The sequence below is a fragment of the Gambusia affinis genome, linkage group LG18, assembly GCF_019740435.1.
Source record: "Gambusia affinis linkage group LG18, SWU_Gaff_1.0, whole genome shotgun sequence".
NCBI lineage: Eukaryota > Metazoa > Chordata > Actinopteri > Cyprinodontiformes > Poeciliidae > Gambusia > Gambusia affinis.
In genome coordinates this window covers 1,308,832-1,332,665 of record NC_057885.1, presented here as the reverse complement: position 1 = coordinate 1,332,665, position 23,834 = coordinate 1,308,832, and the positions used below count along the sequence as shown (strand labels likewise).

At 40.0% G+C, this 23,834-nt stretch overlaps 2 protein-coding genes across 26 annotated transcripts in view; one reads left to right on the top strand and one right to left on the bottom strand.

Annotated features, from left to right (window-relative positions):
- Positions 1-3,113, top strand: part of camk2d1 (calcium/calmodulin-dependent protein kinase (CaM kinase) II delta 1) — a 113,814-nt gene extending 110,701 nt beyond the window's left edge. For all 8 annotated transcript variants that reach the window (XM_044097132.1, XM_044097131.1, XM_044097129.1 and 5 more), the window contains 2 exons: positions 1,803-2,031; positions 2,104-3,113. In XM_044097132.1, coding sequence (XP_043953067.1) covers positions 1,803-2,031; positions 2,104-2,107 — 233 coding nt within the window. In that variant the 3' untranslated portion in view covers positions 2,108-3,113. The remainder of the gene's footprint in view (positions 1-1,802; positions 2,032-2,103) is intronic.
- Positions 3,114-5,113: 2,000 nt separating this feature from the next.
- Positions 5,114-23,834, bottom strand: part of ank2b (ankyrin 2b, neuronal) — a 174,834-nt gene continuing 156,113 nt past the window's right edge. For all 18 annotated transcript variants that reach the window (XM_044097114.1, XM_044097110.1, XM_044097109.1 and 15 more), the window contains 6 exons: positions 13,828-13,920; positions 12,921-13,004; positions 12,667-12,831; positions 11,421-11,609; positions 11,186-11,277; positions 5,114-7,863 (listed from right to left, as the gene is read on the bottom strand). In XM_044097114.1, the coding sequence (XP_043953049.1) occupies positions 7,647-7,863; positions 11,186-11,277; positions 11,421-11,609; positions 12,667-12,831; positions 12,921-13,004; positions 13,828-13,920 (840 nt within the window). In that variant the 3' untranslated portion in view covers positions 5,114-7,646. The remainder of the gene's footprint in view (positions 7,864-11,185; positions 11,278-11,420; positions 11,610-12,666; positions 12,832-12,920; positions 13,005-13,827; positions 13,921-23,834) is intronic.

Genomic DNA, 23,834 nt, shown 5'->3' with positions numbered 1-23,834 from the left:
ACCTTTTCACAACTCAAGTTTTTGCACGGTCTGGCCACTTTATCAGGTACACCTTACTACTACCCTGTTGGACCCCTTCAGAACTGCCTTAAGTTAATCCTTCATGGCTTAAATCCAACAAGGTACTGGAAACATTCCTCAGACTCTGGTCCATGTTGACACGATAGCATCATGCAGTTGTTGCAGATTTGTCAGCAGCACATCCATGATAAAAATCTGTTGTTCCACCACATCCCAAAGGTTTTCTATTGGATTGAGATCTGGTAACTGTGGAGGCCATTCGAGTTCAGTGAACTCATTGTCATGTTGAAGAAACCAGATGAGATGATTTGTGATTTATAACATGGTGTGTTATCCTGCTGGAAGTAGACATCAGAAGATGAGTACACTGTGGTCATAAAGGAATGGACATGGTCAGCAACAATACTTAGGTAGGCTGTGGCGTTGACACGATGCTGAATTGGTATTAATGGGCCCAAAGTGTGACAGGAAAATATTCTCCACCTCATTGCACCACCACCAGCCTGAACAAGGCAGGATGGATCCATGCTTTCTTGTTGTTGACACCAAATTCTGACCCTACCATCCGAATGATGCAGCAGAAATTTAGGCTCTTCAGACCAGGTAAAGTTTTCCCAATCTTTTATTGTCCAATTTTGGTGTGCCTGCGCGAATTGTAGCCTCAATTTCCTGTTCTTAGCTGACAAGAGTCAGAGATGCTCTTCTGCATACCTTGGTTGTAACGAGTGGCTATTTGAGCTACTGTTGCCGTTCTATCAGCTCGAACCAGTCTGGCCATTCTCCTCTGACCTCTGGCATCAACAAGGCATTTGCGCCCACAGAACTGCCACTTACTGGATATTTTCTCTTTTTTGGACCATCCTCTGTAAACCCTAGAGATGGTTGTGCGTGAAAATTCCAGTAGATGAGCAGTTTCTGAAATACTCAGACCAGCCTGTCTGGCACCAACAACCATGCCATGTTCAAAGTCACTTAAATCACCTTTCTTCCCCATTCTGACACTCAGTTTAAACTGCAGCAGATCATCTTGGCCATGTCTACATGCCTAAATGCATTGAGGTGCTGCCATGCGATTGGCTGATTCAACATTTGTGTTAATGAGCAGTTGGACAGGTGTACCTAATAAAGTGGCCGGTGAGTGAATATACTGCTAATGTGTGATTGCATACTGTTTTGTTTAAAAAGTATTCATACACCTTAAATTATTCAATAGCTATATTGTTTTCCTTGCTCAGAGTATTTTTACCATTCATGCTGATGCCACAAGACAAATATTTCTGTATAACTGTATGGTCAGAGCCCACTAAATGTGCACTGTGGCACATATCACATCACTCATGGCAATATAGGTATAAAAATCCTGCTCTGGAAAATGAACTTTATATGATATGCTAATTTTCTGGCCTGACCAACTTATTCAAGTTGTAAAAGTGAAGGTAAACATGGCTGAACCGCCATAAATAGAATAAAGATCAACTGGTTTACAGTCTGGACTGGACTGAATTTCACAGAATTAGTGTATCTGAGATACAGTAGCTTCTGAAGTGTTTTGGCTACTGCAGCTTCTGTAGCCTTTGTTACCTGGTTACTTGGAGCTCAGCGTCGGGCTGAAGACTGGATTTTCATGTTTGCATTTTCAAATTTTCTGGTAAAAGGTCTACCTTGCATTTTGTCCAATCTCAGATCTCCATTTTATCACATCTCTGCTCAAAGATTAAGATTGCCTGTATGTTCATTGGTCTTCTCAGGTTTTTCTGTTGGTTTACTTTTGTTCTCTGTAGCTCTGTCTAAGGGGAAACTGCCCATCCACACCATCTTGCTGAACCCCCACGTCCACCTGATCGGGGACGAGGCGGCCTGCATCGCCTACATCCGCCTCACACAGTACATTGACAGCAACGGCATGCCGCGCACCATGCAGTCCGAGGAGACCCGCATCTGGCACCGCCGTGATAGCAAGTGGCAGAACATCCACTTCCACCGCTCTGGCTCACTCACCGTTCCCACCAAGTATGGAAACCATATGGTGACGAATCAAGTGAAACCATGTTTTATCTAACGGTCATGTGACCTGTGTTGCAGTTGAGGTGACATTCTTGGACCACAAACAGCCTCCAGCAAGACAGCTGACCAAACCCCACCCATCTTGTGGACACAACATCCCAAAGCCAATCCCTGCTCTCCTTTGCTATAGCTCCGCCCTCAGTGTGTTGTTTACATATTGTAGCTGCTGCTGCACTCATGTTGAAAAGTCAACAGAAGTCAATCGAGGGATTTCTGATTTTGGAGTGAGAATGTGTGCTGTTTCTATCAGTAGTGTGTTTATTACCTGGGCTTTGGTTTCACCTCTTTTAGATCTGTCGTTTTAACAGGTGCTGCCTGGTCATTTTATAGGCTGTTAAGATGGGAAACCTAATCATTTTTTTAGCATTCCATGTATTCATATATTATGTGTCACTGAGGCACAATGACCAAAATGTCGCACACTGTACTTCCTATTTGCTCATGTATCTTTCAGTACTGCCATCTGTTATGCTCATCCTTCCTTAAAGTGAAAATCCATTCAGCTCTCTGGTTTCTAGTGCCACCACGTGTATTAGATGTTTGTCTAAAAGGAAAGTCAAGTAAAACCTGATATTTTGTCTGCTTCACCTGCCACCACCTCTGCAGGTGTAGAGGGAACCTGTTCTGTGAGAATGTAAGCCGACATGGAGTTTCTAGAGTCTTACATATTCTCATATAATGAGTAGCTCTTGATGAAAATTGTTTTCTGTTCAAATTTGTTACATTTTATAATGTGATATTGATGCTTGTTCCTCTTGATAACTTCCTCTTTTAGGCTCCGTTTTTTCTGATTCCCTCCTTTACCGTAGCTGCTTGCCAACGTTCCTCAGCACCTGGTCCAAAGTACATGACAACTTTTGGTTCAGGTCTTCACTCATCATTTAGTTATTCATTTAATAGGAAATGGGTATCAGCACCAGTGCTCTCATTATGCTTAATTCTTGTCATTGTGGTGATTAAAGGGAAATGGGCTCAAACTGTGAGATGTTCAGGGCCTTGGATCATTTTCTTCATGTTTGGATTTTTCTTTTTTTGTCTATACAACTTCACGGAGTTATTTGGTATAATCACGTCATGCTTTGTACAATATACTGATGGGCCAAGCCTAATGTACATTAAGGAAAAATAAATAAAATGTCATTTAGACCAAATGTGCATTTTTTAAATCAATTTTAGTGTTTGTATTTACCTGCAGATGTAGCTGGGTTTCAGACTCTTGACTCGGATGACGTGTGAAATTCAGATGGAGGTCCGGAAGTGGATTTCTTCAGTTCAAAACAGAGCAAAATGGATCACAGCGAGTACAATAATACCATAAATGGGCTGGCACAGATGAGGTATTGCGTAAAAATATGTGTATATTTAGGATATGATCCATATTATCTTGGTAAAAAAAGACTTATAATCTTGAGGATTTACCAGGTATTGAGACGATCCACATAACGAACTATCTGGAGCTGCAGACCTCATATTATATGATGAGCCGGGGGAAAGTTTTCAAAAGCCTGGAGAATAAAATTATAGTTTCAGGTTGGGTCAACCATTTAGGATCGAAAGAGACATTAAGTGGCTGTTGACTAGTTTCTGCCTAGTGAGTTGTGCTATTTTAAGTAAGTAGTCTATGCTACTCTAACAATGAACTAATCCATGTTACTTGTATGAGCATGGATTTCCTGGTAAATAATCTATTTAGCTCCTGTAAACCCAAATTCATGCTGGAGTTATATGTAGTTGATGTTGGAGTCAGGTCCAACATTTCACAGCGATCTACAGAAATCCCATGTCAGAAACCAACCAGCTTGGGATGTGCTGTGGTGGTGCAGGGGTTAAGCCGAGCACACATAAGGAGGCCTTGGTCCTCGTCGCGGGTTAAATTCCCGGCCTGGTGACCTTAGCCGCATGTCTTCCCTCTCTCTCATTACCCATTTTCCTGTCAATTAACTATCAAATAAAGGCCACTAGAGCCAATAAAACAAACAAACAAAAAAAAACTGACTGTATGCTATGTAGGTTATATTTAATTTATTTAGCTTTTTGGTTTTTTGCACTGAATAAACATATTTTCTGTCTGGGACTCGGCACTGAGCTAGCTGCTAACAACATTAGCACTCTGCAGATTACCAAGCTGAGGCATAAAACTAATATATTATACATATGAATGCTTTTCCTTCTAAGTAACTATCCAAAAATATCCAAAATAAATATAAAATATCCTAAAATATAATTTAAACGATGTGATGGTTAACTGTTAAAAGGTGGTTGCTGCAAACTGTGGCATCGTTAGTTTCTGCAGATTGTTGATTCACTTTTCTCGCTGTCTTTTGTAGGTTTTTAAAATTAACTCTTTTGTGACCAACTGCCTTCGAAACACAAAAATAACGTTTATCTATAAGAACAGTTGGAGCAACTGTACATGACTCAGACTTTGGGCATTCTTGCCCTCCATTTGCATTGGGTGACATCATCTGAAACCCAGCAATAGTGTAAAGTCACACAATCAAAAGTCAACTACAATAATTAACCTATCAGAGTGGAAACTAGTTTATTTTTCTAAGTCATATTTTCACCATCTTAAAAAACATATTAAGATGGTGAAAATATGACTGAAGAGTTGGCTATTTATTTAGATATTTAGCTCTGAGCTGTACCAATCTAATTATAATGAAGCTAAATGCTTAGCTTCAAAGTGAATATTTAACTAATATGCAAATACACTTGCTAAAGTGGCCTCAAACCTTTGCGGTAGTTATTTGGCTTAGAGTTAAATATTTAGCTGCAGATTAAATATTGTTTTTATCTGTATTGACTTTTGGGATTAAAAACACCCTCGTGTTTTGGCAGGTCAGGCTTCCAGTCTTAGAATATGAAAATATGTCAATTTAAGTTGAATTCTCCTCAATTAGAAACAAAATATAATTTAGACCTTTCTAGTACTTTTATCCATTACTTGGGATAAAATTTAAAGAAGTAAATTTCTTTCTATAAAGACCTGCATCCTGGTGTTTAAAAATAATGACATCACTTCCTGTTGGGCACATGTACAGTTTATTGTTTTGCCATGTACACACTGCAGCTGCTATGCCTTTTGATGTTTCAGGTGCATTGATTTTAAGAATAATTCAGTCATACATGCCCGCATAGATACTTGCAATGTTAATATGGATATATTGAGATCACCATGGAAACAAGATGCTTCTATCAAATTCATTGACTGCTGTGGACACCACAGGTTTTGTTCTGCCGTTCAGTGGCAAAGTAAAACATGAAGTGATAACTGCACCTAATCAGTCTGGTCAACAAAACCAAATGGCCAGAGCACAAGAAACACACCATGTCAATTTTCAGTATTTACATTCAGATTTTGAACCCTTTCAAACACACAACCAAACACACACTGTCAGCTCGAGGCGCTGCAGGTCTAAAAATGATGGGAATAAATAAGAAAGGAAACATTTGTGATGACATGCAGGAGTTCTGGAAAGAGCCTGGACTTCAGCTGGTTTCTGAGTGAACAGTGGTAACAACAGTGCCTCGTAACCTCACGTCCTTCACAAAGGCTGTTTCAGGACAATCAGAAGAACAGTTTTGAATTTAGTTGGTCTTCTTTACATCAGCTTCAGAATGAATAATAATCGGTCTTATTTAGCTAAATAAGACAGATTTAGTCAACCTAACATGTAGCCCCATTCGTCCCTCTGCTTCCACCTGTACCCTGATTATATAGAGATTGATCAGGCAGATTAATAGAAGCCACTTGTAACTATTTCATATAGAAATGCATCTGCATCCAGTTTTGCAAGCAGCAACAAAAAACAGTGAAATGGATCACATTTTATAATTACTACAGTGTTGCCTAGTCAGAGAACCCGATTCAAAGCTCTGCTGTCAACTTCAACATAATGTATAACACACATTTTGTCGCAGGGTCCCTGTAATGCTCCCAGGCAGAGGGTGGCGCCAAATACACAGCAGATAAAGAAGCAGATGTTAATCAGAAGACAAAAACAACAAAGCTAGTTTTAAAGACCCTAACCCACTGTTGTGGTGATAAATCTCTTTCCTTTTATCTTATGTTCTTCCAATTCCTTTCCAAAAAAGCTGAAGAGGAGAAATTCTTAAAAATAGTGTGAAATGGGGCATATGCTTGTCTGAGGTTTAAGCAGCTTGAGTTTGCAGAAACTGAGAGGAACACCAGGACCTTGAAGTTGAAATCTGCTTTGCTGTCAACTATTTGCTTTGGTTAATTTGTCTTTCTAAGTAAACTCATGTTGATAAATTGATAAATATCCTGCTAAAAAACCAGTCACTTGTACTACACTTTGCTTCATTCAGAGGCTCTTGGCTGGCTATTGAGAAACGATAGCTTCCTGGAGGCATGGACTGTGTTGAAGTTTTAAATTTTACCCAACTGCTATGTGTCAGTTCTATACCAGAACTTGCCTGTGCTGTGAACAACGATCCTCCACTGTGAAGAGAGAAGAGCTGATCTAAATGATGCTGCTCTTAATGTTAATTTGATATTTGAAAGCTTCTTTCTCTTCCTCCGCTGCCATTGCTAAAACTACAGATAGACTACAATTCTAAAACAGTACAGAAAAATCACTGTCATTGTTCACTATTTCTGCTGTTCGCTGTTGGCCTGGTAGAAAATCTATGTGAGAAATGAAACTCAATGACTGAGTACTGAAGGGAAATAAGAATCAAGTGGAACTGCATACAAAAGTGATGGCCAGGCTAATAAAACACATGTAGGAATGACTACTGATTACCTCCTCACATAACCCACCCTTCAACAAGTCTTTTTCAAAGTCAGTTCCATTCAGAAGTTTCTTCATAAACTTGTCTTCAGAGAAATATGAGTTAATATATTGACCAGCAAATGTGACTTAGACTTTTGCTGTTAAAAGTTGGGAATTCCAGTTTGAAGAACAAAGTAGAACCAAGGGGTGGGGAGAGGAGCTCCAGGTGCATTGACACATTCCTCATCACTACTTTCTTTTTCAATAAACACACTATTTACAGTCACATGCCACAGGAGGCTCTACAACACTACAATGTGACACACTGGACTCAAACTGAAATCATTGATGCATGATGAAGATAAAAGCTATGATCATATATAGGTTTGGCTCTGAAATACACGCACATCATTTTCCATGTTAGGTGTAATTTCTCCAGCTATATCAGTAAATGTACAGCAGGTTTTCATGCTGTATTAAATGTTTTAACAATTTGTTGATTTTCTGTCCAGCCACATCTAGATTCCTTTCATCTTCTTTATGTATATTTCTTTACAAGTGTTCTTGAAGAAGAGGCCCATGAATGAGGTGCAAGAAGTTCCCTTGAACAACAATGCACTGAACATTATGAAATCTAAAACTTTGAGAGGTGCTTTCTTTGGTCAAAATCAGAGTAAATAGGGGGAAAAAATTGTTAAAGCACAAATCCTGTTCTGAAATCTACAAACAAACAACTGGAGAGGAGAAACATCTGGCTGTGAGAAACAACATCACCAAAGGTTTCGGTGGAAGATGTAGTAAGAGTTCAGTGGAAGTAGCTGCTCAGTCATGGCTCTCCTGCTCCTCTTCCTCTTTCTTGTCTTCCTCCTCCTCCTGGTCATCCTCACAGTACCTTTGGAGCAGGTGGTGCAAGTGCTGCTGCAGGGCATCGGGTTGCAGAGCGTCCGGGGTGTCGTCCAGACGTTCCAGGTGTACATGCTTCCCCTGGGCATCCCTCACTACGGTCCTCTTCTGGGTGCGTGACTTATACATCTGGCTTCTGCAGGAAGAGGAGTGACACTGACCGTCAGATCAGGTCAGAACATATGAACACACATCATTACTGACAGACCTGGAGGGAAAAAGAGCAACATGTTATTTCCCTGATTCAGTATTGTGTTAATAAATCATCAGACTCTTAAGAAATGATCATTCCTTGTCGTGTGAAGTTTCTTCTGCTGATCTCAATTCATTCCTTCATGAGAGTTCATAAGTTAAAAACTAAAGAATATTTAATTTTATTGATAATTTAATTGACAAGAACTTATTGATTACAATTATTAATAATTACATAAACCAAACATAGACGTGAGTTCAAATCCCCAACAATCTTGATTCTATCATTTGAGGTTGGTACATTTTTGGTTTCCAGAATTCTAATTTCCAACAAAACTAAAAAGTTCACTTGATTAATCTGATACCATTCATCCTGCGATCAGTGGTGACACCACAAGCTAAAACGTTAGTTGTGTTAACCCTAAAGTACGAAGTGGTATAAAGCTTTACTCTGGAGGACCCTGCAGGACCCTGCACGACTCTGGAGGACCCTGCAGGACCCTGCACGACTCTGGAGGACCCTGCAGGACCCTGCACGACTCTGGAGGACCCTGCAGGACCCTGCACGACTCTGGAGGACCCTGCACGACTCTGGAGGACCCTGCAGGACCCTGCACGACTCTGGAGGACCCTGCAGGACCCTGCACGACTCTGGAGGACCCTGCAGGACCCTGCACGACTCTGGAGGACCCTGCACGACTCTGGAGGACCCTGCACGACTCTGGAGGACCCTGCAGGACTCTGCACCCCCTAACCCTACCCAACTACTCTTGCCATCAATCCATCCAGTACTAATCTTGACTGCTACCACTAATCCTAAACATTAGCTCCACTAACCATGGCTGGATCTTCCAACATGGCAATGACCCAAAGAATACAGCCAGGATAACCAAAGAGTGGCTCCATATCAAGGTTCTGGAGTGGCCAGAGCCTGAGCTAGAGAAGATCTGAGTGGAAGAATGGGCCAAACTCTCTGCTGCAGTGTGCAGTGCTAACTTGGTGAAACTAAAGCTGTTGGTTTGTTTGTTTGAAATTGTTTACAATTACCTCTATAATTGCAAACGGAGGCTACTGTAGAAAATATTAATATTGCTTTTCACAGGTGTTCAAATATGTATTTGCAGTAGTAACGCAAATAAATTATTTTTAAAAATCAAACATTGTGATTTCTGGATTTTTTTAGATTATGTCTCTCACAGTGAAATTCCACCTAAGATGGAAATTTCAAACCCCTTCCCGATTTCTTAGTGGGAGAACTTGCAAAGTTGCAGGGTTTTCAAATACTTATTTTCATCATTCTAATTTTGATATTATAATTTACATATCCTTTGACATTGAATTTATTTTTAGAGCTTGTTAGTTTTATTTTGTTCTTTTATTCCTGTACAACTCCTGTTTTAAATAAAGTAGGACAGGTAGCTAAACTGTTGGGTAAACAGTTTTTACATAAGGTATAAAAACTTATTGTGACACAGCCATGGCTTGACAAAAAATTGAAAAGTTCAAGGGGGTATGAATACATTTGCAAATCACAGTAAATGTCTAACTGTTTGAAGAATTCTTGAGTCGATAATTAAAATTTCACAGATTTGTTCAGTTGGTGTGCTGAAAGGTTTTAACATCAGGTCTCCGTTAAACTGTTTCTGTTGAACCCTTCACTACATTTCACTTTAGACGGTCATAAATTATCACAAAGTTTCTTTGAATTCAGTCCAAGAAACTTTATTCAACTGATCATTTCCAAAAGAGCCAAGTAAATTAGTGCTTAAGAAATCAACCAGAAAGATTAATTTGGTAAAAAGTAAGTGCGCCAAACATTCTGAAAGTTGGAAAAAGCGGTAAATGAAAAGTTAGTGGAAGTACTGCCACTGCCTGTGATGAACATCTAATTTAAAAACCAGTGCAGTAATTACTGCACTAGACATGCTGCACATTACCTCTCATTGGTTACCATGGAGACTAAAGGAAGGAGTTGGAGTATAGACATCACTGCTGACAGGTCATTTTCTAAAATGTCAGTGTCAATGTCAATGTCCTTGTCATAAGCCTTGATACACACATAGGAGGAATTTACTGAGCGATTGGTTATATATTCCAAAGCTATTTTATGTTTCTAATATAGATAAAAACACCATAATTCATTGCTATATAATTTTTAATGGAACTAAAGTCCCATCATATACAGAGCATTGCTGATTTTCATGCTGAAATGAAGAAGACATTTTTCTGGTTCATTTCCCTTTGGGATCAATACTGATGGATTGATTGACTGAAGTCATCCAATCATGTGCTCTTATGAACCCAAATTTTGCCCCAACAGCAAACCATAAAACCCAACTTCAACCACAAAGATTATGTATTGATGACACAGCCATGACTGGAGAAGGTTCAGGAGATAAATTTCCTAAATTCCTCTCCACAACTTGCATTTTAAGATCCGTTCCATGAACAACATGAACAGAATTGTTGAGTCAGCTTTGATCTGGTTTTGTGCTGGAACCTCTGAAGATTCCTTGGATACACCTTAACAGGACATCCTTGCAATAGTCATCCACATGTATAACAACTTCTTGATGAAACTTTAACAGTTTGAATTACATTTATTTTCCTGTGGGATTATTACAAATTGTGACCATCAATCTTGTCTGCCATAGCAGTCCTGCTTGTAACACTGAAGATACGTGTCAACCACAACAACCCCATAACATCAAGTGTCTTCTGGATCTCAAAGAAAATGTTATCCACTCCTAAAGGTACCTTGTTGACCCCATGGTCAAAGAATCTTTTAAGAATCTTAAGGCTCTGACGACTAAGTGCTCCTTTGGAAAGCTCTCCACTCAAATCAAACCAAGCTTGGAACAAATCCTGCTTTCCTGCTTTGAGGAGCAGAATTATTTGTCAATCTTGAACAAGTAGACCAAATATAAATACTCTCCATATTTGCCACATTTAAATATTATGATTTCTGCTCTCTTCAAAATAGATTGATTTTGTCAGTATGCAGTAACACACCTCCTCAGTAGAAGCTCTGACAGAACAACAGATTTACAGCAAAACCTTTAAAATGTGCCTAGAAGTAGTTTAGTTTTTCATAGAATTTGTATCTTGCCCCAACAGCAATCAGTTAGTTCAAAACTAGAACAAATGGTAAGATCAAGAGCCAAAACGTTACTCTTTGCAAAGTTTAAGCACTGGAGATAAGAAAAGGTAGTCACACCATGGCTGTGACTAACAGCTTGTCTTCACAGTATTGCACATAGCCCAACCTTTTAACCACAGAACCGTCCTCCTGTACCATCTCCTTCTCTACCACATGAGGCAGCAGCACTTTGCCAAAACCTCCAGCATAACTCAAAGCCTGGAGGGGAAGAGTGAGGGAGAGGAGACACATCAGGTAGAGAAACTGCTGCTCAGCAAAAAGTAACTGAAGCACATCACACCTTGAACAGATAAGAAAACAAGCAGATCAGAATCTCAACTTTTCCATTCAGACACGCTGACCTTCTCAAAGTCCTCCTGGGCTGAGGGGAGGTCTGCAGACAACAAGGGGTCTCCTCTCTGCTTCTCCATCCTCTCACCCCTCACCACGGTCGTCTTGACAACTCTGCTGACTTTTCGACCCTGAACAGGTTCCGCCTCAAACTCTGATGCTGTGGTGGCACCCAGAGCCAGGGGTTCGGAAAAGGTCAGCTGGAGGCAGAACAAAAACACAGCAAGGAACAATTGGGGAACTTCCACATGTGATAGTTAAACACAGTAATAGATTGAATTTCTGTGGGACACACAGCTGGGAACTTAACTTAAAAGAGTGCAATCCTGTTCATTCCCCAAAAAGATTTTTGCATTTTGTTAAGCCACACCCACAATCTTTAATGCCTTCTGTACCTTAAGATAATATTTGCTGTGAATTGGTGCTGCATATTCATTATTTCATTGAATTTTAAATTGGCCACCATTATGACTATTAAACAAAAATGAAACCTTACTGTCAGTACATTTCCTATGTAAAAATCTAAGAAATATTTTGTCAACACTTTGTAGAAACACCTTTGGCTGAAGCTCTTTTAGGGTTTGTTTCTACCAACCTTTTAACATCTACAGGCTGACATTATTGGACATCCTTCAGTCTAAAGTCAGTCAGATTGGATGGAGAGTGTCTGTGAAGAGACATTTTGAAGTCTTGCAACAGATTCTCATTTCTCGTTGTCTTTGAGCATGGAGCATTTTGATTCCTCAAAATAAAAGTCCAGAGAGGAACCAGTCAACACACGTCTGCTTTTCACACTGTTTTTCATCATGGTGTGGGCCTGTTTTGTCCCTGGGGAAATATACTTCATGAAATAGATGCCATCATGATTAATTGTGTTAATAATAGATAGATGTGTGAACAAGAGAATAAGTTTAACTAAATATTGTATTCTAACCGAAAAGAAAGATGTAACTTCTATCATGAAAATAGACTGGCAAAAAATCCTACAAATTACAATGAAATAGATCTACTTCCACTGGGCGCCGGAAGGAAAACCCACAATGGTTTCCCCAGTACGCCTCCCAGGAATAAGGTGGATAGATAATTTGTAGGTGGATCGGTATTTAGCAACTTAAAAAAAAAAAGTTCTTTTGAACAAAAAAGTTTGTAAAGTTTAAAGTTTAATCTGATTTAATTTCAGAAAAATACGTCGTTTTATTTGGTGTATGTAAGGGTCTGATTCCAACAGCAGATCTAGGCCTGGGAAATGGGACCCACCTCTTTCTGCTCTCCCTTGCTGTGAAGCACGGTTCTCTTTGCCACACTGGACACAGAATCTCCTTCCTCTATCTTCACCATCTCCTGGTGGGAGCCTTCAATGCTCACTTCCTGTGTTTCTGACCCATCCGGAGACATACATTTACGAATCACCTTCCGCGTGATCTGGTGATGATGAATGCAAATGGACAATTACGGTGAGAGGGTCAGTACCCGACTGTTTGGATCGTCTGTTAATGTCTTGTATTTCTTACCTTCTTCACTACCATGTTGCCATGCTCATCTGTGTACTTCTCTTCAGTCACAGTCTGTGGTGGAATGTCTGGCAGGATATCAGCCTGCAGAAACAAATCAGTTGCAGAATACCATTGGTGCCAATCTATCTAAGATGATCTTGTCCCGCCTGGGTTGAGGCAAGGCTGTCAGACTCATGTAGTTTCTATGAAAATTAAAACAACAATTGGGGGCGTGCCGCGGTGGCGAAGGGGATAGCATGATAGGGGATAGCATGACCCATGTTTGGAGGTCTTGAGTCCACGACGCTGCTGTCGCGGGTTCAGCTCCCGGACCTGACAATGTTTGCCGCATGTCTCCTTCCCCGTTTCCTGTCAGCCTACTTTCATATAAGAGACACTAAAGTCCACAAAAGACCTCTGGATGGGTAAAAAAAGGAAAAAAAGCTATTGGATCTCAAGTTTGGTGGTTAATTTCCTGATCATTAATTTTTCTTTAAGTTATTATTCATGTGGTCATTTTTTTTCTTGGTAGCGAAAAAAATGTTAATCTGCTTTAGTTATTCAGTAGTTATTTGAAATTGGTTTATGGACAATAAAACAAACCCTTGGTTTTATTGGTAACCAGCTCTCATCAGTCGTTGCATTTTAATTGCATCTTTAGTGAGTGGAAAACTGTTCATTCTTTAAACTGAGAAATTATGAGAGTATGGTTATGAACACTAATATGGTTTTCAGTGAGCTTACACTCACTGAAAACATTTTTATATTTTAAAAGATTGTTGTGTCTGGATTGTTGTACTAGTTATTGTTACAATAAATGTTTTATCTAGAAAGTTCAGTTTTACTATATAAAACCTGTAAGAACCTGTGAAACCCGACCACCCACTCCACCTCTTTGTGGTGTTGCATCATCTTTTTATATTACCTGAATGATTATTCTGCGTCGGACCACTCTGGTGGTCAGCACCTCCTCCTCTGAGCTATCAGAGGACAGTGCTCCTAGCTCCTCTGCTATCTCCTGGAGACAGCACACAACCAGCATGGAGTGAATGTCATGTTTTCTGCAGTAGTACTACAACAAACTGCTTCAAGCAACCCATGCTTAGGCTTTTCTCTTAACCTCACACTCATCTTCTGTCCTTGCTAAATGCATATGTATGGATCAGGGGAAATAAATTCAAAATGTACACAAAAGTAATGTGAGATGAAGAGAAGGCACAATAAAGCAACAATGTTCAACTAAAACAAACATGCAGCAATAAGAGCCAGCTTATCTACTGCTCAGGATGATGAATTGAAATGGGAGAAAGAAATGTAGAAAGAAAGAAATTTTTGACACTAAGAGGGATAACAACATGCACACACCAATTGATGCAGTGATGTATGTAGTAGAACTCTTCAGAGCAGCTTGTTAATCTCAACTGTGCATCAAAGTGAACAACTGCAAATACTTCTTCACAGCCGAAACATCTTTGCCTTTTAAATTTATGCTCTCGTGCACATCAGTTTCATAAAATTGATCTAGGTTTTTTTTTCTACATCTTGTATGCGATCTGTCTGAAATTAGGTAAGTCAGAAACCAGTGCAGCATTGTGCTCATGCGCATCCTCTTACCATTCCCAGGAAGTCATCATCATTGTAAAACCCAGCTCGATCTCTAGATAGCAGCTGCTCACAAATGGGAAAGCCGCCCTCTGCAGCACACTCCCGTGAAACATGTAAATCATAATCAAATTCATCAAGACTTTCACTGCCAGAAGACCGTTGCCTTTTAGGTTCTACTTGAAGGAGATGTTGAGTGGTGTGCTCAGGGCAGACTTTCAGTATGCCCATATCTGAACTACTTCTTGGGCTTATTGAAGAGTGCTCAGAAAAATAAGTTATCTCATCTTCTGGCATCACATCTTCCGATTCAAAAAAGTCTTGTTGGCAGTCAAAGAATTCCTGCTCTGAATCTGATGGACGTGGAGACTCTGCAACCTCACTTGATTTCTTCTGTCGGTTGGTTGTAGTGTTTGATTCAAATTCCAATGCTGTTTTCTCGAATTCAGAGCAGACTCTCCTAAAGCCTAGAGAAAATGTAAAGTCTTCGGTGACTTTTGACTCTTCGCTGACGGTATCTTGAGAGGCAAATTGTGCTGAGCTGGGACCACTAAACACCGGAGACACTGGACTCAAATCATCAGAGAATGCTTCAGAAACTCCCAGCGCATGTTGACTGGAAAATATAGTCTTATAATCAGTTGGTACCAAAAACTCATCTGACTTGGCTGAAAAAGGTTCTCTGGATTGAACTTGCATAATGTCCCATGTGTCTGGATTCTCTCTGGACACATGGGACTTTAAACTTGAAGCTTTCTCATGCACAGACAGTACAGGAGGAACAGTTTGATGTGTTTTGTATGAAGTCTGGTCAGGTGGGAGTATGGGATCTGATGTGATTGGCTTATCATCAAAGAACAGCTCTGTAGTTTTACTGCCACCATTTGTTGCTGCTGTGACAGGAAACTGGTTGCTCTGGGTATCAAATGTTCGAAAGTCTGGGGGAACCTGGAATGAAATTATTTATGTAAATTTATTATATCTGCACAGAGGTTATGTGAACCTCTGAAAGACATGAGCATTTTAACTCATTAGTGCCACTGCACAATTTACATTAAACTTGTATTGTTTCCATCACCCAGCAGTCACTTAGACCAACATAATGTATATCTAAGCTGGGGGTGCCCAAGTCCAGTCCTTGAGGATTTGCAACTTTTAGATGCATCCTTTCTCTAACACATCTGAAGCAAAGGAAAGACTCATTGCTGAACCAAATAGTGATTCAGTCATTTGGTTCAGGTTTGATGGAGAGGGGATTTATTTAAGTTAAAGAATATTAGTTCTCCAGACCTGGACTTGGTCATCCTGGTGTAAGAAAATGTTGCAGTATTTCATTCTCTCACAAAAATGACCCAGAGGTTAGTAATATTATAAACAATGCAAAAAGATCCAAAACTCCTTCAAAGTATCAAAGGCCTCTGTTCCTATAGCATTAGCCCGACATGTCCTGAGTTAAAAGTAGTGTGTTATCAAAAGGTTATTGGTGCATTATCATGCTCTATGTCTTACCCTATGATGGGGTGGTTTGCTCTGTAGTTCTTCACCACTTTTTTGTTGGGTCTTTGTTTCCTTTTGTTTTGCATCTTTAGCTGTTGATGGTTTTGGAGACAAGTATTCTCTGGGATCTTCATCTGCTTTTGAACTGTGGAACATTTCTTCTTTGCATATCCAGAATTTTGACTTGGATTCTGTCATTTGTTGCAGATGAGGGCAATGTTCTTTAGGAGATGTAATGAGTGATGATGACACAGTCGCTGACTTTGTCTGAGGAAATGATAAAGACTGTTCTGGTTGCACGGAAAATGTTTCACCCCATGTGTGGGGTGAACCCTCTGAATGGAGCTCATCATCAACACAAAATTTCTTCTCAGATTCAAGGCTTGCAGGGCTCAGAGGTCTGGGGTTATCATCAGTCCAACATTCAACTGGTAAGGCTACAAACTCAGAGTCTGATGACAAAGACACAGGGGAGGGGGATCTATCATAGGAAGTAGGATCCATAAAACAAGAAGTTAAAATTCTCATAAATTCAGGAACTGGTGAATCAGGCAATAACCAACTGAACTCATTGATGGATGAAATGGATTCAGGTGAGGAGGGTCGGCTAGTGTTTCCATCTGACATATCAGCAGAATCACTGAATTCAGAATCTGAGGATGAGCATAAGATGAGATGATTCATGGGGTAGACCTGTGATACCGGAGCAAACTGAGGGATGGAGGAGTCTGGAGAAAGTGACCTATTTTGAACCCATTCTGAGACTGTTTCTCGAGATGTTGGTCTTTGGTCAGACATGGCTAATTGGAAAGACATAAGTGACTGTGACTGAGATGACAAAGGCCTCTGACGCTCATCCTGATTCTCAGACAGAGCAGATTCTGGAGATGAAGGCCTGAATTCTAAAAAGTCTGAACTCAGTTGCAATAAATCAAGATCTGAAGCTTTAGATCTAGGAGATGATGTTGTTCTGAGATTCCTGACACATTTTGACAATGCCAACCTCAGTTCTGGTAAAGTGGCATCTGGTGAGTGGGGCCCAAATTTACTGACAGATTTTGCAGATTCGGGTAATACTCTAGCATCTTCCACCTCTGGTAAATTTGGACTGAGACATTCTGGATATCTGTAGAGATTATCGCTCTCTTTGTCAGATACTGAGGTAGATAGCAAAGGATTACGCCACAACTGTGTCTCTGATGATTCAAGCTCTTGCTGCTTGTAAAGAGCTGTTTCTGATAACAAAATGTGTTCAATCTTTGGAAGTGGTGATTCTGTCAGCTGTGTGTTGTTCATTGCTCTTTTTGTTTCTGTAGAAGAGAACTGATGAGTAACTTCTGAATGTGTTAATAAAGATCGATCATTGTAATTTTTGTTTCTTATTCTATTGTCCTGTCGATTATTTGTAACATTCCTTTCATATGTATCTTTGTTACAAATAAACTGCACGAAAGCTGTTTTATTAGTAAAAGTTTCTCCTGCATACTGAGGATCTCGTACCTGAGAAATCAGCTTCCATAGCTCAGCGCCATAAAACAGATTGTACTGAGGTACAGTGGCAGGTGGGAGAGGCTCAACTGATGTTTCTGAAACAGTGCGATCACTGGTTTCAACCAGTGATTTGGGTGCTAAATGCTCCTCTTTCTCTGAATCCAATGATTCTAGTGTATACGCTTCTGCATAAAATGGTATTGATAGCTGTGACATTTCATCAGAATATGAAAATTCTATTGATGGAGAGCTTGTTCCAATCACAGCAGATTCTGCAAATGTCTGAGTAAAATCCGATACTGGAGATTCAGGAGGATATTCAATATCTGATTTTTCTGACTGAGGTGACACTGTTCTTTTGTCTTCAAGTCCTTTGTCAAATGAATAATTTACCAAGTAATATTCAGCATCTGACAGCAGAGACTCAGGGGATGAAGCCCTAGTGTATGTTTCCTTTATTACAGTCTCAAGTACATTCTGTGTAAAAGTAGGAAGTGGTGAGTCTGGTGATAATCTTGTGTTTTCCTCAATTGACTCTGGAGATTCACTTCTATTGCTTCTAAGTGACATCAATTCATCAGGTGACATGGATTTGAAATCTGGTATGGATTCAGTTGAAAATGACCTGTCTTGAATCTGTGACTCTATTGACAGAAGAGAATCTTTCCTATGTTCAACACCAAATTCCATTGCTATCAAAAGTTCACCTAAAGCGTTCTCAACATCTGACTCAATAGTTTCAGGGGACGGTGATCTATAGCCAACATTTACTATAACATGTTCTTGCACTGCTTCTTTGTAATCAGATCTTAACAAGTCAGGAGACCATGCCAGGATTTCATCTCCAGATGCTCCTGAACTTGGAGAAGATTGTCTGTTGTCATACAATAATGATCCCAGACTTAAAACAATATATTCAACCTCTGAACAAGTTGATTCTGGAGATATCGACCTACTTCTAAAAATTGCCTTAGGTAGCTCAAACACTGGCTGCACAAGGTCAGATAGAGGAGAATCAGATGAAAGCCTGATTGATGGTAAAGAGTCTGGGGAAGAAGGTCTACTTTCAGTTAAGCTGGGAAACTCTGAAGACATTTCTAAATCTGAAAACACTGATTCAGGTGATGTGGACCTTAGTTCCAAGTTATGTATTATGGAGTCCTGTTGCCTAAATATGGGAATAGGTGAATCTGGCGAAAGTGGTCTCAACTCTTTGGATATTCTTGAACAAGGAGATTCCGCTCGGACTCCATAAAGCCAAGTCATACACAAATTAGTCTCCACATCTTCCGCTAAGATCTCAAACTCGGGAGAAGGGGACCTGCATCTGACCCTTACATTAGAAGATAAGGCTATGGGGTACAGGGGTAAAGAAGAGTTGGGAGACAAACATCCAAGCTCATCATCTGACTGTCCTGATGGGCAAAATTCTACACTGTCCTCAAAATCAAAAGTTTGTGAAATTAAAGGGGCATATTTGATTTCTGAAGCCTCTGATTCAATTGGTGATGACCTGTTGTAACGTATCTTATGATGACTATCAGAAAAGTCCAGTGTAAAGTCAGGAATAGGTGAATCTGGAGAAAGCAGTAGATATTGACTTTGAGGTGTTAGGGATAGAGGTGATAGGGGGCAATCATCTGTCATCAGAGAGGAAGATAATTCCATTTCCAAATCTGAATACACTGATTCTGGTGAAGTAGACCTTGAAACAAAGAGCGAAACTATGGATTTTTCTGGTATTTGAGTAAGTGTGAGGATAGGAGAGTCTAATGAAAGAGCATCAAACTCTTCTTTGGATGCTGATGAACCAGGAGATGGCGCTCTGTCCTCAAAAAGCCAAGTCGTATACAAATCAATCTCCAAATTTCTGTCTGAAGCCAATGACTCAGAAGATGAAAACATTACATTCATGTGACACATTTCAGCATGATTAAGTGTAAACGCAGGAATGTGAGAATCTGGTCTCAATTCCTCTTGTGATATTGAAGAACCAGGAGTTACTGCTTGGTCTTTAAAAAGACAAGGCATAGATATGTCCAATTCCAAATTGGTTTCTTCATCTGAAGATAGTGAGGTTAGGGATGAGAACCTTAAAGCTAAGTGTGAATTGAAGGACTCTTGTAGCGCCTGAGTAAAATCAGGAATGGGGGAGTCTGGTCTGAATTCAGATTCAGATGAACCAGAAGATGCTCCTCTGTCCTCAATAAGCCTGGACTCACAAAACTCTATCTCTAACTCCTCATCCGAATACACAGGAGATGCAGAGCCACATATTAATGTGTTTTCCTCCCTGTGTGTGTATTGAGGGATTGGTGAGTCTGGGGATAAATGTTGGTATTCATGCAAAGACAGATTTGACTCTGGGGAATTTGGTCTTTCTTTAACTTCATCTTCAAACAGCTGAGAAATGAAGGGAGCAAAATCCAAATCTGAATGATTGGATTCAGGTGATGATGCCCTGTAACAACTGTAATCAACATGAGCAATTGAGAAAAGTTGTCTAAAGTCAGGTACTGGAGAATCAGCTGGAAGATTTTTGTATTCACTACCTAAGGCTACAGAGTCAGGAGATAGACACTGTTCCTCAAACCACATCACCTCCCAATTCATTTCCACCTCCAAGTCTGATGACACTGACTCTGGGGAAGAAGATCTAAGCTCACAGTATCTGTTTATGGATTCCTGTAGTGCTTTCCTAAACTCTGGAATTGGAGAATCTGGGGAGAGCGCTCTGAATTCATTTGGAGAACTAACAGATTCAGGGGATGGTGATTTCAAAATGAAAGTCAGAGACACAGGTGATATAGACCTACACTCTGGCTCAGAATCAGATGACAAAGGTCTCCTTTGAAGCTTGGCTTCTGACTCGAATGCATCTGGTATGCCTTCAGTTTGCCTCAATATACTTATTAGATGAGCACATTCCAAGTGTGAAGGAACTGATGGAGGAGATTGTGACCTATATCCAACAAATGAGGGAAAACGTTCAGTTTCTTCTGCTTTGAACGGACTTACAGTTGAATCAAGTAACAGGGTCTGACATTCACCTTCTGGTAGTATTGAATAAGCTGTAACTGACTCTGATACTACAGGCCTGAAATCTGGGAAGGGTGAATCATGTGATATTGCACTCCTGTCATCAACAGATGTTGCTGAAGTCATTGATTGATGTGTGCTTCCACTGAAAATTGTGAGCATGCAATGTTCTGAATCTTCATCTGACACAGTTGATGCTGGTGAATCTAGCAGAGACTGAGAAATGTTGAGGTGTTGAAAGAAAAATCTGGGACCTTGAGAATCTAGACACAAGTTGGAATCTGATGTTTTAACATTTGTAGTCATTTCCAAAAGAGACAAAGATCTGGATTCTAATTCTGCATTGCCTGACCTTATATTATCCTCCAGTTCACTTGTTCTTACTACAGGGGATTCTGGAAAATACTCAGTTCTGGTGCCAACATATTCAAAAACTCCTGTTTTACTAAAGAATGTCTCCCCCCTGTACTGAGGATCTCGTACTTGAGAGATAAGCTTCCAAAGTTCTGCATCAAAAATAAGTCTGTAGACTGGTACCCTGATTTTCTTTAAATGAGTAGAAGTATTGGTCTGTACTATCACCATGGTCTCAGATGCTTGTGATTCTGGTGAGTCGGGTCTCTGTTCTGAAATAGATAAGTCTACATCCGATTGTGCATATTCAATATCTGACATGACACAGTCTAGATCTGAAAGAACTGAACTGGGTGACAAGGATCTCTGTTGTGTTTTCATGTTACCTGTTACTAAAGCGTGTTCAAACTCTGGAATGCACGAGTCTAGTGAAAGAGGACAGCTCTTCTTAGCAGATGACTGTCTGCTCTCATTAATTGATGATGTTATAGACACAAACCCAAATTCAATTTCTGACATGGCAGAAACAGGCAATGAATGCCCTTCAAGTGAAGCCAAATCAGATTCTACAAGAGTCTCTCCCAACTCTACAATGGGTGACTCATGTGAAAGTGGCCCACTTTCATCCATGGAATCAACAGATGGAGGCCGGCTCTCACAAAATAATGATTCCAAAGAGACAGATGGAGACTGCGTGTCTGAAGCCACTGAAACAGGAGACAGGCATCCATCTAGAATGGTTGAGACGTGGGGGTCCAGTAAAACCTGGCTAACCTCTGGAGTAGGGGTTTCAGGTAACAAGAGGTATGTTTCATTAACAAAATCTACTGAAGAAGATCTACTGGCATTGAAAAGCAATTCTAAAGAGATACAGCCATACTCTATATCTGAGGTAACAGGTGAAGAATTTCTACCTTGTGCAGGCAGATCATAGTCTTGCACAACTTGTTCAAACTTTGGTATTGGTGACTCATTTGAAAATGACCTAGCTTCCTCAAATGAACATATGGATGAACTCTCACCAAATAATGATTCCAGAGAAGCAGACCCATAATGCATGTCTGAGGAACTTGAAACAGTAAACAAAGATCCCTGCAGGGTGGTTTGAGGATGGAAGTCTGTTAAAAATAGGCTAAAATCAGGAATGGGGGATTCTGTTGAGAGAGGATAGTTTCTGTCGACAGAATCTACAGATGAAGGCCAGCTTTCACCATATAATGATTCCATTGACGCAGAGCTGAACTCTGCATCTGAACACATTGAAACAGATGAAAAGGATCTCTCCCGTAGTGTTAAATGAGTTTCTGATGAGCTTTGTCCAAACTTCGGTACAGTAGATTTGTGTGAATGGGGCTCATTTTCATCAACAGAATTCAAAGATGGGGGTCTGTTTGTTACCAAAGAGACACATCCATACTCATCACCTGAGTAGACAGAATCATTTAATGGAAATCGGTCAGATATCTCTCTTATAAAAGACTCTGATGAAAACATTTCAAAACTGGGAACAGGAGAGTCAATTGATCGTGTGTTATTGGCACTGACAGATGATACTGAATCAGGAGATGATGGTCTGTCCTCAAAAAATAAAATGTTTAAACCTAACTCTATTTCCAGATCTGACGAACTTGATTCTGGTGACACTGATCTGACACAAAGTATTGAAGCATCTGTGAAGGAAGTTTGGAACTGAGGAGTATGGGAGTCTAGTGTTAAGGCTTGGTGACTACCTGCAGATCTGCCTGACAGAGAAGAGTCTGGCATTACCATTTCTAGCAGCATTAGCGATTCAGGTGACAATGGGTGGGATTGCGCTTCGGAGTCAGGTGATAATAACCTTTTGTACATTTCTACTGACAAATAATTGGTTTGATCATCAATAGCTTCTTCTGAATTTTTCTGATCATAGTCTAACAATGTGCCATAAAATTTATGGTTTCCTTCTTTGCTTCTAAATGTTTCTCTTGAATACTGTGGATCATGGATTTGAGAAATTATCCTGGAAGGCTCTGCATCGTAAGCTAAACTGTAGCCTAATGGAGGCTGTTCTCTTTTGACTACAGGCCAGAAAGCTGAAAACTCTTCAGGTGTGTCTGAAGTTGATAGTAATGAGCATTTCAGATCCTCAGATGTAGGTTGTTGAGACAAAGACGGCAATGATGTCTCACCAAACATTTTCATTGTAACTGATGTAGCACATTTAACATTCCCATTTGAATTTTTTGCCTCTGAATAAACTGTAGATAGTTGTGTTTTAGTGTCATCAGTTGACAGAAGCTTTGTTTTTTCCAGGGGTGGAGCAATGTTTTGGTCTGAATCTGTATCATCAGCTTGTAGTGACTCTGTTTGGAATGAATTTTGTTGTACAAGTCTGGCCGACCTTTCTTCTGTCTCTGTTCTTTGCGTTGTTTCAAATTTACCAAGACTCGATTCTTTTGGAATAATGGCAGTTTGTGCAAATTCACGTGCAAACATTTTGTGAAGAAGTTGGTCTGTTTCAGGATAAGTCAATAATCTACAATCAGTCTCAGAGCCACAAGATTCAGGAGATAGTGGCCTATCCTCAAAACATAACAAAGGCATGGCTTCGTACTCAACATCTGACAATACAGATTCAGTTGAGGATGTGTAATAATTTCCTAGATCTGCATGATGTGTAAAGGACATGTACTGTGGTATCGGAGAATCTGGGTACAGACACTCATCAACTGTGTCTGATTCAGGAGAATGTCTTCTAAAGTCTAACAGTGTGGACTGGGGTGACATTGGTCTGTACTCAGGCACTGAATCTGAAGAGACAGATCTCTCCTCAACATTATGCAGAGAAATAACCCAGTCAACTTCATTTTCACAACTGAACTTTGGTAGTGTTTGTTGATTTTTCTGTGCATCACATAACAATGATTTTAGCACGTGATCATCAGTTTTGGAAGCCAAAGTTGTATTTGT